Source organism: Oryx dammah, unplaced genomic scaffold, assembly GCF_014754425.2.
Source record: "Oryx dammah isolate SB20612 unplaced genomic scaffold, SCBI_Odam_1.1 HiC_scaffold_14, whole genome shotgun sequence".
Taxonomy (NCBI): Eukaryota; Metazoa; Chordata; class Mammalia; order Artiodactyla; family Bovidae; genus Oryx; species Oryx dammah.
In genome coordinates this window covers 12,850,685-12,870,904 of record NW_024070198.1, presented here as the reverse complement: position 1 = coordinate 12,870,904, position 20,220 = coordinate 12,850,685, and the positions used below count along the sequence as shown (strand labels likewise).

The 20,220-nt window shown below is 36.4% G+C and overlaps 1 protein-coding gene across 2 annotated transcripts in view; it reads right to left on the bottom strand.

The window, feature by feature from the left end:
• TNKS2 (tankyrase 2) overlaps positions 1–20,220 on the bottom strand; it is a 65,049-nt gene that overhangs the window by 29,388 nt on the left and 15,441 nt on the right. Inside the window, exons 2-13 of one of the 2 annotated variants that reach the window (XM_040254513.1) lie at positions 18,237–18,461; positions 15,474–15,569; positions 13,777–13,813; positions 13,535–13,610; positions 13,070–13,164; positions 11,505–11,571; positions 10,036–10,222; positions 8,876–8,997; positions 6,350–6,441; positions 6,183–6,261; positions 3,036–3,207; positions 924–1,003 (exon numbers count right to left, since the gene is read on the bottom strand). In XM_040254513.1, coding sequence (XP_040110447.1) covers positions 924–1,003; positions 3,036–3,207; positions 6,183–6,261; positions 6,350–6,441; positions 8,876–8,997; positions 10,036–10,222; positions 11,505–11,571; positions 13,070–13,164; positions 13,535–13,610; positions 13,777–13,813; positions 15,474–15,569; positions 18,237–18,461 — 1,328 coding nt within the window. The remainder of the gene's footprint in view (positions 1–923; positions 1,004–3,035; positions 3,208–6,182; positions 6,262–6,349; positions 6,442–8,875; positions 8,998–10,035; positions 10,223–11,504; positions 11,572–13,069; positions 13,165–13,534; positions 13,611–13,776; positions 13,814–15,473; positions 15,570–18,236; positions 18,462–20,220) is intronic. The other variant, XM_040254514.1, reaches the window with a different exon arrangement.

The following is a 20,220-nucleotide window of genomic DNA, read 5'->3' as shown; positions in this document are numbered from 1 at the left end:
TGCTCCCTCAAATAGGAGCAAGCATTCTTTTGAAAGTCTGTTGTGGGAGGAGGACACAACAGGGCTTCTTCCCTCCTACTAGCTTTGGAAATTGGAATTAACACTGTTTTACTAAAGAATTATTTAATCATGAAATATGCTGAGTTAATTTTAATTTATATTAGTTGACCTGAAAAACAGTCTTGCTCTTTCAAAATGTCAATCTTCTGGATTATATACCTGGATATACTAATATAGTTTCTGTAGGAACAGGAATATCTGGTATAGGCAGTAAGACATTACATATGATTATATATCACATAAGTACATATGTATTACAGTAAAAGCAAAATTTGAGGAAAGGTTATTCTGTGGAAGAACATTATAGGAGATGGGCCACAGAAGGGCTCAAGATGGCTCTTCTGAAAAAGAAAAAAATACTTCAATCCAGATAAATTGAAGATTATTGGGAGACAGTGGCTCTGAAAACTGGGTCCTCACAGAGGTAGAGGAGGCAAAGAAATCAGAATAAACATACAGACAGAGGGATACACTGTTTAGTTTTCTTCCCTTCCTGTTTTATGTACCATATGTAAACAAGAAGAGACAATAATTTCATATAGCTCATTCTTTTAAAGGGACAAATGAATAGGTTCTTTAAACAAAATGCATTCCCATAAACACGTCATTATCTAAATTTATAACTGTGATATATTTACTGAGATGCGTGTGATACTAAAGCTTCTTTCATTACTCAATGATCCTTATTTGCAGAGCAGAATTAACATTATTTACCTTTTAAAAACAATGCACATATAAATAACTAGATTTTTTCATTTTAACAGTACAAATAACTAGATTTTTTCATTTTAACAGTACGGATTCATTAAACACTGTCAAAATAAAAACCCAATGTTTAAAAAAATCATAAGATCATGTCTTACTTTTACAGTTTCTACATCTCCAGCCTTTGCAGCTTCCAGCAACTGTCTGTCTGCCTCTGAATTACCTAAAGGGATACCCTCTAAAAAAAAAAAAAAAAAGAAACAGAAGGAAAGAGTGATTAACTTCTATTTGGAAGATGGGACCAAGTTTTAAGGGAGGCATCTTATCTCAGAGTAAAGTTCCTTTTGCAGTTTGATGGCAATATGTAGGAAATCTCCATAGTAGTACGGGAAAAGCAGTATCAATTTTTCTGAAACATCACATATGTGAAATGTATATGAATAATAACTATGAGATTTAAGCAATATAATGGAATATAAAATAGGTAAAAGATTACTCTATAATGAAGTCAGTGACTGGTGGTAAAGTATTAAATAAGGAGAGCAACAGCCAGACATCCACCCATGGTTCTGCCATTGACTAGCTATCTGAATTGGAACAAGTACTTGAACTTTCTGGGCCTCAGATTGTTCCAGTTCCAAAAAGACAAAAGACGTTGGATTAGAAACAAGTGAAGTTATTTTCAGGTCTGAAACTCTATGTTTTATAGTTCATTTTAAATCTCATAAGAAAGGAAGAAAACATATACCTTGTATCTTAGAACAAATAACCTTTAGATGGGTTAAAGATGCTACATATGAACAATTAAACCTTAAAAATACTTAAAAAAATAGTTGAATATTTATCTTCAAATAGAAAAGCATCCTAAAGCAAGTACATCTAAGGCAGAACCAAAACTGATTTGGAAAAATATCTGTCAGACAACAACATAGCACTAAACAAAATTATAGACAAAGAACAAAATTGGAAAAAATATTGCAGCATACACCTTAGAAATGCAAATTAAAATGATACACTGGGCTTTTCTTTCATCCATTAGTGGACAAAGAGCAAATGAAGGAGTTACACTGTCAATACTTCTATAATTTCCATTTTTAAAAGCACCTATTACTTCTGTAATACAAACATACACACAATCACTCACACACACTCACCCAAGGAAATTATAAAGAATCATAATATCTGGGGCTGACAAGGAAAACAGGTCCTGTCACACACTACTAATAGGAATGTAAAATGGTACATAACAGCCTTTCTAGGAGATGATTTAACAATTTTGTTAACCTTGACTCAGAAATTCCACTTTAAGAAACTCACTGGAAAGGTAATGTGTAGCATGTAGCATAAAATTAGCAAGATTGTAAATGTCCATCACCAGGTAACTGAACAGACTAACGCTAGTACCCTCAACTCTGACACTGAAACAAATGCACAGTAGATGGGAAAGTAAAGGCAATTCTGAGAGCAGTCTCGTAGTTCAGAATTTTAGAAGTTCCCAGGAGATCTTATTAATCTGCCTTCATCTATTCAAGCAGTGTTTTCCTCAAAATGTGGCTTCTAAACCACAGGCATAAGGATCATCAAGGGGGACTATTAAGGGTACAGAACACTTGGTCTCTTACATTTCTTCTCCTTTGAGCTTTGAGGTGTCAAAGATGTTTTATTAATGTCTAGTAAAATACAGAGATGTAGGCAAAGACACTTTGAAATTATGGGACCACACTTCTTTTATTTATCTTTAATTGGAAGGGACCGGAATTCTAGGCTGAAATGTTTAACCTATGCCAAATGTGTAGATATTGAACGTTGATTTGAATTTAAAATGCAATGAATATCAGTGTATTCAAACATAAGTCAAATAGTTGGTTACCGTGTACAGATTCTATATGCCTTATGTGAAGGATCTAGAGGAGTGAACAGGCAGGACTGGTCTCTAAGAGTATTATTTATAGCTCTGGTTGCTCTACTAGGAGATAGCTACCCTCTTCAGTTTTCCTCTCTTTAAAAAGAAATAGCAACTATTGCATCTCACTCTTAAAACCTTTCTATATAAAAACTTAAGAGCCAGCTATTTACTCAGCAAAGATCAGTAGCAAACACTACTGGGAAAAAGACTTAACAACATGTAGGCATTGACTACAATGAGCTGATCAAGAAGAAACAGCAGCCAATAATTTTCAAAATTTTTCTTTTTACTACCAACTCCTACATGATATATGAAAAAATTTAAAAGTTAATTGAAAAAATAATTTCATTGAAGTATTCAATACCTTGAAGAAGTTGTTGCACATTTTCATTTCCCATCTGTAAGGCAGTAAAGCCCTGAAGGGATATAATGTTAGGATCACACCCATAGCTCAGGAGTAAGCGGCAAGTTTGCAGATGACCACAATGTGCAGCTCTGTGCAGAGAAGTCTGACCGAGATTATCCAGAGCATTAACCTTAACAATCAGAAAAAATGGAAATTAGCCTGTGGTACAAAATTTTAAATGCTCTAATTATGGGTTCAGGTTCAACACTTGTTACTAACTTAAAAATGCCCAAGTATTCTCTGATAAAAGACTATTATCCAGTGGCAAAGAAAGTATTTTCTCTCAAACTTAAGAGTACAAATTCACCAACTCATGAAGGCTGACATCAGGAAACCCAATTTTGGATTAAAAGTTTAAGATGTTGAGTAATAGTTGTGTTTAGCATTAAAGCACTCATAGATTCATCACATTTAAAGACACTGCCTAGAAAGTCTAATGCATATATTTTTAAGGATCACTAAGGTGCAGAAATGTGGAGACTAACCCCAAGGTAACAGATAACAAAGTCAGACACTAAATTAGCATTAAAATACTTATTCTATTGGCTTAATCTTCTATCTTGTTTATCATTTAAAATACAATCTGTACAAAGACAAAGACACTACAGTATATTCACACAATGGAATACTTCTCAGCAATAAAAAGAATTATTGTTACTGCTGAATCGCCTAAACATTAACCTGAGTGAAAAAAAGTTTGACACAAAAGAGTCAATGAATATTGTACGATCTCATGGACATGAAGGTCCGAAGTGGTAAATTAATCTACTGTAGGAAAAATCCAAATGGTTGTTGCCTCTAGGCAAGGAGACAGCCTTGGATGGGACACTGTCTCTGCCATGTAGTTATGCTCTCTATCTTCAAGAGTTTTGGTTACACAGGTGTTTGCATCAGGCAAAATTCAGTAAATGTACATTTAAGAGCTGTATATATCACTGTACGTAAATTCCACATCCAAAGAAAAACGGTGAACAAATACTGACCTCTAGTTGATGCCTATTAAAAGAATTTAGGGAGATGTATATAGTAACTTGTAAATTACTTTGAAGTGTGTCTAAAAATATAAGATACTGATAAGAGGGAAAAATTGATGGATATGTAAGAAAACAATATGGTAAAAAGCTAGTGGTAGAATTTATATGGCAAGTATATAGTTATACTCTGTAAAACTCTCTCAACTTGGCTGTATTTTTGAAATTTTTCATAGTAATAATAAAAAAAATCATCTGTAAGACCCCTTCTATCTCATTCCCAACCCACCAACTCCCTCCCCTGCCACCCTGGGAAATAATTCTTCAAAACATAACTGAAAAATAAAATCCCGCAGTAATTATGTGACCACTAGTGTGTTTTGAGACACTCACTATCCAATTCACATTCATGGAACTGGAGAACATCTAAACAGGATTATATAGTAAGACTTTCTCAATAATTCTAAAACTAACCTACGAAAAGCTAGTCTCCATGCTTACAGAATCAGAAAAATCAACTTAAAATGCTCAGAGCAACTAATCTATTTATTCATGAACTCACATTCACTGAAATGTGAACTCTATCCACTTGAAAACTTTATTTGGTTGCCATTCTGTGTCAATATTAGGGTGACCAACTTGTCCTAGTTTGGGTGGGATATTTCTGGTCTTAGCACTTAAAGTCTTGTGTTCCCAGAAATCCCTCAGTTTGAGGATTAGGACGGTTGGTCACCCTAGCCAAGATTGTTTCATTGAGTTATACAACTCAAATTTAATATGCATCCAGGTAGTCTTCAAGTAACACACCACATGTAAGAAAAGAAGCAATCAACAAAAAGTTATAGAACAGACAGACAAATGAGATATGCCAAGCAGTCAAGCAGAAATAAACTTTATTTTTTAAATACTTTACAATAGGAAAGATTGAAATTATACATTATTAAGAATTCCCCCAAATAAGAGAGAAATTAGGACACTGAGAGGCAACATTAAAAAAAAACACTGAAGAATCTGAAGTGGTTCCTTGAGTGGAAACCCAAGAAAGGACAGCTTAGAAAACCGTTCTGCAAAGTTCACTTAGAGAAGAGCCTCAGGGGCCCCCAAGGGGTAAAGGGATCTCTCTTTCTTCGCTCTTCATCAGAGCAGCTCAATTCTATTATATAATGTATTTCTACCAAGATTTTGTTTGAAGACAAGGATCTGTGGCTAAGAAAACCGAAAACTGTTGAATTAAATGACTGCTGTCTCTTCCAATCTGGGATGCTATATTTATTGTTTATTGAGAACATTTGTTTAAAGTTCCTGGGTAAGAAATGATGACTTTTAGCCTTGATGAAAACCTAACTATTCCATGAATAAAATGCTTTATCTTCTTTAAGTCTACTTAACTTTTTTTGGAGGTACAGCTGATATGATATTGTCTAAGCTTACGGTGTCCAACACAGTGAAATCAACTTGACTTTAAACTTAAGTATACCATTTCTATAAATAGAAAAACAATATTCTCCTAATAAAAAGTGTAACTCTTATAAAGAAAACATTTCTCTCCTGAATGCTCTGGAGTGAATGACTTTTGTGATTGATTTTTTAAAAAATGCTTTTTGTACAAGTGCCAACTATAGAATAGCAGCTTCACAATGTGAGGAGCTATCTTTTTAGTTAACTAAGCTTCACAAGTGAGGAGCTATCTTTTTAGTCAACTTATTTAAATAATTTATTTCCTTCTGTTCCATGTTCTCTGGCAGAAATAACAGAGGGTAAGAGAGACTGTGGCTGGGGTAAATAATAGGAGTTATCATGGTAAGCAAGGAACAGAAGATACCAGAAGAGAATTCCAGAATAAATATGTCTGGCTAGGGATACTCTTAAGAGTTTACTGTTAGAAAAAGAAGAATAACTTGACCAGTGGGGTGTGATTAACAGGAAGGGTGAAGGAAGGATATACAGGAATAATGTTTGAGTAAATCCACAGATTTTTCTAGCAAAAAGATACAGAAAAAAGTATCTGCACAACTATTTTGAGGGAAAAACTAATACTTAGGAGAGAGTAAATAGTTTAGGAAATCAGGCATTTTATCTACAAAATCAGAAACAATTCACTGGATTACCAAAAATTACCAAAAATGAAGTATACCTTTGCTTCATGTTTCACCACTACTTCGACAACATCGTTATGAGCTTTCTCAGAAGCCACGTGCAGAGGAGTCAAGAATCTTAAAGAGAAAAAGTCAGCCGGACAATGAATGTATTTTCCAGAAAACAAAAGAGTCAATAATTTTTAATTATTAAAAGCAAACTTACTCTTTAGTCTTTTCATTGATGTTGGCTCCTTTTCTTAGCAACAGTTCACATATTTGCTTTCTTTTGGGATATGGAGATGCGGCAGCACAATGCTAAATAATTTAAATTGCAGCATTAATCAAGGACTATACAACTGATTTTTAAGAATACTCGTGTTTCCAACCAAAAATAAGATGTTAGTTATTTCATGTCTTTGTTTCACTTTTGACTTAACTTTGCTCTTCAAAGACTTTCTATTGGATAGAATGTGCAATGATTACCAAATTCTGACAGGGCCTGAAAATCCTATTTACCAGGTGATATGTTATTAAATATTTTGATCAAGCTTTATAGTTGCCCTACATCTCTGCAAAAGCTACCACTGCTGTGATGAAAACCTTAAACTGTGATCAACAGTCCTTTCAAAACTGTTCCCAAAGAGCGTGGTGTTTATGTTATTTTTTAAAGATTAATAAAACACTGCAAAGGTCGGGATTTCTTTAATGAAGAAATAGCACAGTGTTTGTCAGCTGTGGATTCTGCTTGGTAAAAACACTGCCGGAACAGCTGACAAACTAGGTGGTATTTCTTTCTCAATTTGAGTTGCTCTAGCAGAATAAGGACCTTGGATTACCTGTTTGGTAAAACTGGTGGTGGAAATTGATACAGTCTGAGCTGGAGGCTTCAGGATCTATGTCTATGATGCATCAGGGAGGAAGGGAGACAGGAGGCAGGGATTCGCCAGTCATAAACCCAGTAAAACCCGCATGGTCATGTCGCAGATCTTTATCTCCCCAACATCCAGGATTATACTCATACACAACAGGTGTTCAATAAATGTCAGTGAGTGAATGACTTAATCAATGTATGAACGTTAAGTTAAAACTGAAACCTGAGAATTTATGGAATAAAACTTCTGGATAACTGTCAAGGTAACTTGCACATACCTCTAAACACAGTATACATGAATGTGTCTGATTTTAACTTGTTGCTAATTATAAAGCTTATCTGATCTTCATGGCTTTGCTTCAGATTCATTCTGATACTGCTGCTATCACCAAACTCATTCCTTTGCCCTTAATAACATCGTTTCTAACTGGTGAATACAGCTCTTTTGGTATGTTCTGAATAAGAGTCTAAGGACATCTATCAGGATGGCACAGAGAATGGAAAATAGTTTCTATTCAAGAATTCTTGAACTTATCCATTTCAAACTGCACCCTTTCTCTTCTGCCTCATCCTTTTACCGGCAGGGCCTGGGACCTCGAAACTCAGAAGACACTGCCTCTGCAATACAATGTCTACCAACAGTTAATTCCTTGTATTCTAAGGCTAATCACAAAAATGAGCAGTTTAATAGCAGAAAGCCTAAGGGGAAACAAAATGTAGAATTAATTCTCCAGACTGGCAAATTTCCCATGTCAGTTTTCCCAAATTCCCCTGTACCATCTTGATGCTGTTATGATTTAAATTTTGCACTGTTACTTCTTATCAGTCTGCAACTATGCTGTTTTATTTTAACATGGATTTCTGTTTTTTGGTAAAGCAGCAAAAAGGCCTAAAATGCTTTATAGAAAGGTTCCTAAATAAACTTCATGCCCTATATCATGACATAAGGATGAACATTAGCCATAAAAGTTAAGGAAGCTACAATTAAATCTTCCCCAAAGACATTAATTTACTTATTGTCATCTTCCCTCATTGAAAGTACATTCTGCGACTCACAAAGCTTTGCTCCTTTTAAATTTCTACTTCTAAAGTAGCCTCTGATTACCACACTCTCCTTCTGATCTTCTAACACTTATCTTTAGTCACTTCCGTTTTTTTCTTACTGCTTTTCCATACACTGCCCAGTTCTCATCTACTCTGTTACAGAACCAGAGAGCTGACATTACCTCCATCAGGGAAACTGACTCTACTCACACAGATAGTTTATTCACAACTATAAAGGGAACATATACAGACTTAGATCTAATTTTGAAAAAAAAAAATACAATAACAAAAGGAGAACCAGGTGGTTTTTATCTTGACGGCAAGATTAACTTTTCAGTGAGTTCCAAATTTTCAATCATAAACACTTATGCTTTTTTATAATAAAAAAAGCAAATGAGATATGATTATAATAGAAAAGTCACATATAATATATGCCAGTATGTGATAAAATTTTTGTCTAGAAGGATGCACAAATGAACAACTGTATTGCCTTTTGAGGGGATGTGTTAGTCGCTCAGTCGTGTCCGACTCTTTGCAACCCCATGGACTGTGGCCCACCAGGCTCCTCTGTCCATGGAATTCTCCAGGCAAAAATACTGGAGTGGGTTGCCATTGAGGGGATGAGGCTGTCTATTTTTCTGCATTGTTTGAAATATTTTCTTTATATATCCAGAGGCACTAATTCTTAAAAAGCACAGATTTTTAGAACAATACTATTATTAAAAGTAGGACATTATGTCAGTTATCCAGTATCACCAAAAGAAGCAGGGCATTATGATTAACTTAGAATGTTTCTGGCTATTTCATTTTAAAGACTTAAATCTGAATCATTACCAATGCTGTTTCATGTGTTTGAGGATGCTTAAAGTTCACCATTTCCAGAGAGAGATGTTTTTTGATTCGTGTAACATCAGCTTCCCGTGCAGCCTGAAGCAAGGAGTGGCCTTTAAATTCATCTAGATGAAGAAGAAGCATTTAAATTGGCATAAAAATGATCAAATTTATGAAACTTACCTTGTAAAAGAGACATAGTATTTTTCTTAAACTTATTTTCAAAATTATCTACCAAAGTAGCCAGACTGAAGCTTGAAAGATAGTCTCCAAATATAACCCTTGGAAAGGGAGATAGTGGTACTCCAGTGCCCCTTGGTTATGACTCAATTCATTCCCACGAGTATACAAGATGGCCAATTCAAAGTCTATTTTGGTCTGGTATACGGATTATTGCAATATATTCCCAGAGCAGAGTTGTGAGAATTTTCCAAAAGTACAGAATTTTTCTCAGTAAAGAAATAAAAGAAAAGGAGATCACAGTCCCCATATTAACATTACAGCAATAGCAGATGGTTATGCTCACACACTGGCGATTAAACAAGCTGGATATTTCTAAGAGCCACTTAGAAATGAGGCATTTTCTCAAGATTCCTCTCTTTTATTCATCAGTCTTGTGAAACTACCCATTCTCCTTTATTATTCCAGAATAATTCCAGTTTAACACAAGTTTCCTATTCATGTATAACAATACATACCTGAATTAGGTGGCTATTTCTCACCACTATCTCTACTTCAGTTATAAACAGAAAAGCACAGAATTGTCCAGATACCAAAGAATATTAGATGGTACATTCTGGGGACTATGTTTACAAGATAGAAATCCTACAAGTAACACCTAAAAACTTCATGACAGATAACTAGAAAGTCACATCAAAGACAAGAACAAAACTCAAATTCTTTCTTTCCAAAAGCCTACCATCTGTAAGATTAACACAACAAGCATTTGCCTTGAAAAAAGCAAAATACAAATATACTTTCCTTTCACAGCATCTTAAGAGTTAATGATTAAATATGCTAGTAAGAACAACGATACATACCCATGGCTAAGGAAAATAGCCTATGATTTAAAAATTCCTCCCCCGCAAAAAAAACCCAAGCAGCAGAAAGTTTTAGGTCACTGGTACAAGAGTTTAGCTGAACATTCATCATTTTATACTTACATGCTAGCCTTTCTTTCAACTGTGGGGTGGGAGCCAAGTCTATGGCACTTTTATTGTGACAGTTCAGCAGTGTTGGATCTGCGCCGTAACTCAGGAGAAGAGAGCACACTTCAACTCTGTTCTTGGAAGCAGCCTCATGGAGAGGAGTGAACTGCCACAAGTCCATTGCGTTTACGCAGGCACCATGCTGGTGGTGGGGTGGGTAAAGCATGTATTTAGTGCTCAACTTTTAAGAGAACTTAGAATATTAGTACTGTGTAATTTTCATCATGCAAGCTTAAAAAGGTTATGTCCCCAAAGGTTACTTTTCAACCCAGTTACTTCAAAAAGAGAATACATTTCTCTCCCACAGAAAAAGAATCACTAGTTGCTAAGCCTACCCACAAGTACCTATTTAACTCTTTTATTGTTAAAAAAGTTACAAATGAAACTTCAGATTTAATAAGAACTGTTTTTTCCTTTTCTGAGGTATACTTTATATATGGCAAAATACATAGTTGTTAAGTATATAGTTTGATAAGTTTTGACAAATGTATATATCCGTGAGACCATTGGGCTTCTCTGGGGGCTCAGCTGGTAAAGAATCCACATGCAGTGTGGGAGACCTGCAATCTATCTGATGCTTCATTCTTATCCACAATAACATTCCAAATATTCTGTTGAGTTCAATTCAGTTTTACAATAAGCAAAAGCATTACTATTAAATGTATAATATTATGGTCACATTTATAAAGGCTTATGGACCACTTAAGAGTATCTAATTACTATAATTAAGTTGTTTCTGTGGGAAAATATATTTAGTGGTAGCACATGCCCAAGAGGAAGCATAGAGGTGTTGGAAACACAGGTCCTTCCCATGACAGCTGCTGACAGAATGAGGAAAAGTTTCAACGGCAGAATGGATGCAGAGAGAAGACTAAACAATGTGGTCTAATACATATGTAGAAATTAGGGGACAAAAAGAAATGGGTGTGAGTAACATCCTTGAATCCACTCTCAAAAAGAGTATGTAGCCTCTCTTCTCATCCAACAGGGAGCAAAAGAAGAAGTTTTTTGCCAGTTCTAGGAACCTGTCCGTTAAACAACAGCCGCCCATCGTTCTGCCCAGTATACTGGAAGAAGTGAAGTTTACCAGGTAAGCCTGTTTCAACACATCTAGGCAGGCCCTGCAAATCTAACTAGTGGTTGTAATAATATATGGTTCACTAAAAATTGCTTTCTGATATTTTCAAGAACTTTGAACTGCACTTTTAGCTACAAATTAAAGAACCACTTAGTCTGACATTCACAAAACAGGAAAGCTATTTTATATTTAAAAAATGTATAGTGTTTTAAAAATCTCAAAGAAGTCAGATGACCTATCAAAACTCCACATTTTATAATGATTATAAATACTTCTATATCTACCAAGCACTAAAAACACAAAGAAAAACATATACACACTGTAAGGAAAGTATACAAGAACTAACCTTGACCAGAAGTTCAGTTACTTCGTAATGACCATAGGAACAGGCATTGTGCAGGGGCACCAGATCTCTATAATACGAGAAGGGGAAAAACCCTGCATTATTACACATTCCCTATGCTTTAGCTTACATACTTAAACTTAAATAGCAAATGGCTTATGTCACCTTCTGGGCTTCCCTTGTGGCTCAGCTGGTAAAGAATCTGCCTGCAATGCGGGAAACCTGGTTTCAATCCCTGGGCTGGGAAGATTCTGTGGAGAAGGGAAAGGCTACCCACTCCAGTATTCTGGCTTACAGAATTTCAAGGACTGTAGAGTCCATGGGGTCGCAAAAAGTAGAACATGACTGAACAATTTTCACTGACTTTTCCAAACTCAGAACTATCTTTTCCAAACTCAGAACTCAAATGCTGGGTCTTCTTTGAAACTTTTTTTAAAGATTCTGTAAGGTAAACTGCTATATTCCTTAACATAAACCCAATTCCTTCATGATGGCAATAGAGGAAGAATTTTCTGAACAGGAAGGTACAACAGAACCTTAAAATCCTGACAGATCTTTAAGCTGCTCCACCTTGGGAATCACTCACTAATCACCACAGAAATCACCATGATGTCCTTTGTTAAGAGGTGGCCACTCATGGCTACGTCTGTCTGATTCTATCAGAATTCTCTGTCAAGTCTCACAGCCTTCCTCACCGTTTTGATTACATGATTTCTTACCTGAGCCCTATCTACTAGCTAACGCCGCCTGAGTTTCCATCATCATCTCATAAAACCAAGACTTCTAAAACTGAACTCAGTGGTTTCCCCCACAAACAACTTTCCTGAATTTCAGTATGTGTACCACTGGGTCTCATGCATTGGGCTTCAGAATATGAAATGTAATGGTCTCATTTATCCTGTCTCATCCCATCCAGATGGTCAGCACATCTCACACACTCTCGCACTGCAGCATCTCCTGCCGCTCTGCCTTCTTTTCACTCCCCTTCCCCCCCACCACTGCTGCAGGCCTCATTAGGCCTGGACCCCCCCAATGCTCACTCTCATGTTCTTTTGCCTCTAGTCTCCTTCTTCAACCTATTCAACACATTGCTGCCAGAGTGCTTTCCTCAAAACTCCTCTTTTAGAAGAACCATTCCCCTTGCTTAAGATCCTTCATTCTCTTGCACAGAGTGATGTTTCCTAAACTCTGTTTTCTTGAACTGAGTCCAGGTGAAGTATCACCTTCCATGGAAAGATTTCTCAACCACTGCACCCAGCACTGAGCATTCTCTCCTAAAATCTCCTATAAGTACTAGCCCTTTCTATTTATCACCTCACACCTACAAGAGAACTTATATTGTTAGGTGTCTTTTCATGCCTCCTAAAACATAGTATAAGCCCTATGGGTGGTGGCCTTAATGGCTTATAATTCCCTGTTCTCTCAGAGCAATCTGCATATTACAAGATCTCAATAAATGTTTTATGCTGTTTAGTAAAAAATATGATTCTTACAAGATTATTACAGAGATTATCATGAGGACAGAAACATTTAAAAAATTCTCATTTTTGTTCAAATGCTTGATTTACCCTTTATCTTTAGCATGAACATCAGCTCCATGTTGCAACAACAGCTGTACAATCTTTACTCTGTTGTAACCTGCTGCCAAATGCAATGGAGTTGACTGAAATATTAAACAGACAAATCAGTGAAATTCAATAGCTAAAAAATATACATAAAAAGGTAAAAATCCAAATATAAAACCAGAAATTGAAAAAAAACTTTATAATTTACTTTATAACTTATTACTATCTAAATGATAGTAATAACTTGGTTTTACAAAATCCAACATATATACCAAAGCACAGTATACACGTTTATAAGTTCACTATTGCAAACAGGAAGCTAACTAAACATTTATTATTAACAAAGTTTTACTAAGATTAAGAATTAACCCAAATTATTGCTTAAAAGGAGCATTTTCAGCAAATGTTTTGAGTTAAAAGACAAACATAATTTCATGTTACACAAAACTTAGTTGCAAAAGGAAGTACCTTTCTGCCATCACTTGCATGACAGTTGACATTTAATGGTGTAAGCAGAGCCATCATTTTTTCCTCATTGCCACTCCTAGCATACAAAAAAATGTATTAGCAATTTGTTTTCTTCATCAGATCCTATTTGGAGACATGTATGTGACCATTAAAAATTCATTCTCTTTTGGAGTTTGCTTATTGTAAAATAAAATAATTAAAATTATATGGTAAAATATTTATGGTACACATTTATAACACACCTGGCACTTTCCAAGAGTTCATCCTTCTTATATTCACCTGTGAAGAAGAGCAGAAATTAAAAAAAAATTAATTACAAAACTAGGATCAGTTTTATGCATAAAGATGCTCACTGACCTATGTTTAAAGTACAAAAATTTGGAAATAAATTCCAGTAAATGGAAAATGGTTAATTAACAGAACACTGCAGTTTAAAATATTTATATGAAGAACATGGAATACCTTTGCTACAAAAGTGAAGAAAAGAGATTCAATGCTATACAATGAAACATGACTACAACTATATGAAAACAATATACACAGTAAGAGCAAAGCCAAGAAGGAAATAAATCAAAATTTTACTAAAGTGTGTCTTAGGGGATTGACTATGGGTGAAAATTTCCTTTTCTTTTTGCCCCTCAAATTTCCTAAAACCAGTATTGTTTAACAGACAAAATGCCTCCACAACTTCATTCAAAATCACAACAGAACAAAATCTGTATAAAAATGTAACAGTATCAAAGAAATTTATAAATAAAATTAAAATCAGGACTAAATATAAACTCTTTATGCCTACAGCTTTTATATTTACCAATGAAAACAAGCAAAGACTTTAAAATCAATATAATTTAAGTTAACAGAATAGTGTTTATTTATTCACTTAAATGAAATCCAAACTGGTGTCCACAATATGAATTGTACACTGATTGCTGTGCAATGCTTTTTTGGTGCCCCAAGATTAAATTAAAAAAAAAAAAAAAAGCAAATAGGGAATAGCATGGAACAGGGAAGGAAGAAATAAATATTGAATTGTCAGTTACAGTAATAGCTCACTTTTCTAGAACTTTTTGGGGGGACTAGTCTAAATTTTCTCAGTATTACCAAAAGAAAGATCACAGCCCAAGCACAAAAGCTTACAGCAGAGCCCCTCGGGCTCTTGACTATTAGACATAATTTTAATGGTAATCACACAGTAAATAAGAGTCCAAAAATTAATATGGCAGAGAGTTGCTGCTTCAGAGGAAATCTCTGTTAAGGGAGAAATGTGTGAAGTAGATGAAAAAAAGGTGAAAGTGTTAGTCCCTTAGTCATGTCCAACTCTTTCCAACCCCATGGACTGTAGCCAATCAGGCTCCTCTGTCCATGGAATTCTTCAGGCAAGAATACTGGGGTGGGTTGCTATTCCCTTCTCCAGATCTTCCTGACCCAGGAATCGAACCTGGGTCTCTGGCATTGCAGGCAGATTCTTTATCATCTGAGCCACCAGGGAAGCTCATATTACTACTTAAAAAAGCCTGACAGTCTAAGATAAACCTAAACCAGGGGACGACAGTCTTATATATCTTAACAGGTTCCCAGGACATCAATATGTCCCAGCAGAATACAATAATTGCCATTCTTCAAGGTTCTGAGATTGGTGAACCCAGAACCTTGTTTGGAAATGCAAGAGAATGGTTACTAACACACGATTATCTACCACCCCTGGCCCCAGTAAAGGTAGGAATCACAAAATTTAAAAGCTATTAAAAAAAAAAAGGCTTTATTTTTCTTAGACAAGAATCAAATGTCAACTATTCAGATATAGAAAAGAACAGCAACTGAACTGACACTATCTAAAAAACCTAATCGAGATCATTAACTGCAAGAAACTGAATGTCCATCTAGGAAGCTCATGTGTTATACTGTTCCCGGAATACCCAAAGAGAGCTTGCAGACTTACCAGTCAGCACTGCTTTGGCAGACGGGTCTGCTAAATCCAATGCTGTTCTTCCATCTGTATTTCGAATGGTTGGCTCAGCACCATGCTGTAAGAGCACTACAAAATAGAAACACTATCTTTCAAAATGGTAATTCTGACAATATGATTTTAGTAAATCATTTTCTCAAAAATTTTGGTTCCTACCAGGGAAGCCCTAAGGCATCTCAAAGTTATTTTAAGACTTTATATATCCTGATAGTAGAAAAATGCTGTATTTTAAAGATAAAACTATATAAAATATTCCATTATTTAATGTATTAAGACACATTAAATATGTCTGCTGAGTTTAATGTCAGATTCTCCTCTGTTAAACAAATGACCAAGGACAGATAGAGAATTAAAAGGCAAGTTTACTTGAAAGCTTGTTTTCTGTTTTCTCATATCAAAAGAACACTGCTTAAGTCAGAAAGATTACTCATAATAACAAAAATGAATTTTCTAAAGCTATGAATAGCCCAAGAATAGGGATTTGTGGAATTTGAGAAAGAAGGAAGGAAGAAACAGAGAGAGAGAGGAAGGAAGAGAGGAGGGGAGGGAGAGAAAGAGAAAACTACTCTGTAGGGTTAATGAGCCCCCAATCAAAGCTTTCCACATTATAACTCAAAACACATTAAAAAGAGAAGAGTTGTGCTATACTCTGTACATAATGTTATTTGATTATATAAATATACTCCAGCACACTCTATAAAAAAAGCTGGGGAAAGACAGGTAAATACATGCAGAAAGGGAAGCTCAGCTCCTGTTCATTCCACTGTACTCCTATCTCTAATAGCAATGTCCAAAAGAAAAAAAAATGTGAGCCACATATGTAATTTAAAGTTTTCTAGCATCCAGATTCGGAGAAGGCAATGGCAGCCCACTCCAGTACTCTCGCCTGGAAAATCCCATGGACGGAGAAGCCTGGTAGGCTGCAGTCCATGGGGTCGCCTAAGAGTCGGACACGACTGAGCGACTTCACTTTCACTTTTCACTTAAGGAAATGGCAATCCACTCCAGTGTTCTTGCCTGGAGAATGCCAGGGACGAGGGAGCCTGGTGGGCTGCCATCTATGGGGTCACACAGAGTCGGACACTACTGAAGCAACTTAGCAGCTTCCAGATTATGAAAACAAAAAGAGGATAATTTTAACATGTCTTATTTAAGTCAATATACCCCAAATATTGCTATTTCAATATGTACATTAATACTGCAATCCATACAAAACTGAGGTAACTTTGTATTCCTTTTATTCATACAAAGACTTTGAAATCTGGTATGTATTTTCCCCTTATAGTACATCTCAATTTGAACTAGCCACATTACAAGATTTCAACTACCACACCGGACGTGTGTGCGTATGTGCTAAGTAGCTCAATCATGTCTGACTCTTCGCGACCTTATGGACTATAGCCCGCCATGCTCCTCTGTCCATGGGATTCTCCAGGCAGGAATACTGGAGTGGGTCGCCACGCCCTCCTCCAGGGGATCTTTCCGACTCAGCGATCAAACCTGCATCTCTTACGTCTTCTGTACCGGCAAGCTGGTTCTTTTCCACTAGCGCCACCTGGGAAGCCCACACTAGACCGTGCAGATACATAACTACATTTGAAAAACTCTACATCATTAAAACTAAGTATCAATAGGCCTGAAACTCACATTAACAGAAAAGGATTCTGAGCAGAGGACAGATAACACAAAAGATAAAAACAAACCAAAAAAGGTAACACATAGGAAAGGAGAACTGGACAGACATTACTAGGTAATCTTTCTTATCTTTATAAATTACCTAACCTAATTCAAACTAAGCTCATGACTTTCGTATAAAGTGATTTGAGGTTGGGTTGGAGGGGAGAGAGAACAAAATAGGTTCCCTAGACCTTTCCTAGTGCATGGAACTGGCTTTCTAGATAGAAAGGATTTTAAATGTCCCTGTTTTGAAAATCTCTGACTCTTTAGGCTCAGAAAAGTCAATACTGGGTTAATGACAACTCTCAAATAAGCAGCCTTCTCACATGTAACTTTTTGTCAGTGATTAACCTGTTAGGCAAATTCTATTTCATTAAAGTATCCTACATGACTGGCAATTTTTTCTCCAAACACTTCTTTACTTATGCTACCATTTCTACTCTCCCACAACCATCCTAGTTCACGCCTTCATCCTTCTTCATTTGCGTTATTCTACAGCTTCCTAGTCTTCCTAGTATCATGCAGCCCACTCAGCCCTCTACCAAATCACTCTTTCTAAATACACTGCTCTCATCACACTGCCCCCTCCTTAAAAGTTATCAATGATTCCACACTATCCACACAAAAAGCTCCTTAATCTGGAATTCAAAGCTCCTTATGAAGTAGTCAATACACTTCCCTTTGCAACCTTTCTCCCCAATACTTCCTAGGAAGACTTATAAAGGAGTGACTCAACTCTAGCCCATTCACTGCACTATTATCCTCTAACACTGTTCACGTCCACCATGCCTTCATCTGGTTCTTTGTGGGTATCAGTCCCAAGGGAACCCACACTTCCGAAGAAGAGAAATTCTGTACTACTCTATCATCTAAAAATTTTAAGCTCAGTACCACGTTCAAAAAGACACTCAGTAAACAGTGACTAGGTTAATCATTAAGTCTTCTTAAATATTTAAATTCAGTCTGGCAAAATTTGATCACATTAACAAATATATTCAATTTAGATTCAGAATAGTTGCAAACTATTTCTGCAAAATTCTGGAATGTAAACAGTCTTACCGATGCAAACATCAATCTTTCCTTTAATTGCAGCTTCATGGAGAGGAGTGTAATTCCAATTATCACGAGCATTTGGGTCTGCACCATGTCGCAAAAGGAGATTGACCACTTCCGCATGGCCAAAAGAGCATGCATTATGAAGAGGAATAAGCCCCCCATCATCGCGTGCTTGGACGTTTGCGCCATTCTGAAGCAAATATTCAACTACATCTTTCCGACCAAAACCTGGAAGAAAATAAATCATCCACATTTAAGTTCTCCAAAGAAAACATATCAAGATAGAAGCAATAAACACACATCATACTAAAGTGTTTTGGGATGCAAAACATTAACAGATACAAAAATTCATTGATGAAATACATCACTAACTAATCTTAATGAGAAAGCCAAAGGGTCTCTCTGATGCATTAGGCAGTACTACTACTAACTTCAGAGGAAGGTTATGTAATTAGTGACTGAAAGCCCGAATTTCAAAGGTTTCCCACTCTACAATAGCATTCCTAATTGCAAATAATGGGTTCTGCGTATTTTGTATGCATACATTTTCAAGTATTCAAAGTATACACTGACGAACTCTTGCTAGACTCCCTTTCCCACATCCCATCTCATAAAACATTTCTACTGAATTGGGGGACTATGAGAAAGCAACAGAAAGTTTGTACTGAAGACAAAGAGAGGTGATACTAGCCAAAAGTGTGACATGAGGTATCTTTGAAGGAGCGCCTACTCTGCCACTTGCACAACACAAGCAACTCTGCCTAGCAAGAGGCCTCCTTTAAAAACCCATGTCCCACAGTTCTGTTGCAACTGCCCCCGGACCAAACAAACCCGAAGAAGTCTGACAACTCGTTTATAATGGTTTACAGGTTTAGTACCGATGAGTTTCAATCTCTTACATATAATAGCACCTAAAATCTTTTTACAATTAATTGTTAAAGGAAAAGGACTTCAGATATATGTTAAAGCAGATGGGAAGATATATATGAGTATTGGGATAGAGAGAGCAGACCTTTTCACTCATCTGAAATTTTACCAGAATATTCTTACAACTATCAAGACTGAATGCAGTCCTTCTAAGACCAAAATGGAGTTGAATGAGAAAGCAAAAACATAATCTTTCCAAGGGGTACATCTGGGACTGGTCTGGCTGTAGCTGAGGGAAAAGTTAGATGACTGAAGACATTGACTGTTTTGTTTCGTCTAAATATTGCTAAGCTCTATGTCAGAGACATGGGTATCTTTGATTCCCCCTGTTCTCAGTCTTTCACTCTTCCTATCCTCAGTTCAGTTCAGTTCAGTTGCTCAGACATGTCTGACTCTTTGCGACCCCATGAACCCCAGCACACCAGGCCTCCTTGTCCATCACCAACTCCCGGAGTCCACCCAAACCCATGTCCATCGAGTCGGTGATGCCATCCAACCATCTCATCCTCTGTCGTCCCCTTCTCCTCCTGCCCTCAATCTTTCCCAGCATCAGGGTCTTTTCCAATGAGTCAACTCTTCGCATCAGGTGGCCAAAGTACTGGAGCTTCAGCTTCAACACCAGTCCTTCCAATGAACACCTGGGACTGATCTCCTATTTTCACAGAGCTTACAATTTAGGATGTGGAAAAACAATTAGAACTAGTAATTTCAATATACTATAACTCATAAAAGAGGAATATATAAAATGCTACTAGAGCTCAAAGAAGAGACTATCTAAATTAGTGGAAAGCAGAGAACAGGAAGGACAATCCCAGAGAAGAGTCCAGTATCATCCACACTTGAGCTGAAGGCTTCCATTAAAAATGAAGAGATCACTAGAATGAAGAGAGAAGAAAGGTGAGAAGAGAAGAGAGGTTAGGAGAAAAGAGGGAGTGGGAAGAAGCTAAATAAGGAAAGAACACAGCAATTCAAGCAGAAGAGACAAAATGTACACAAGTGTGAAAGAGCAAATCATTATAGTGGCTAGGACAAAGAATGGCCAAGTAGGCAGAAGTCAAAA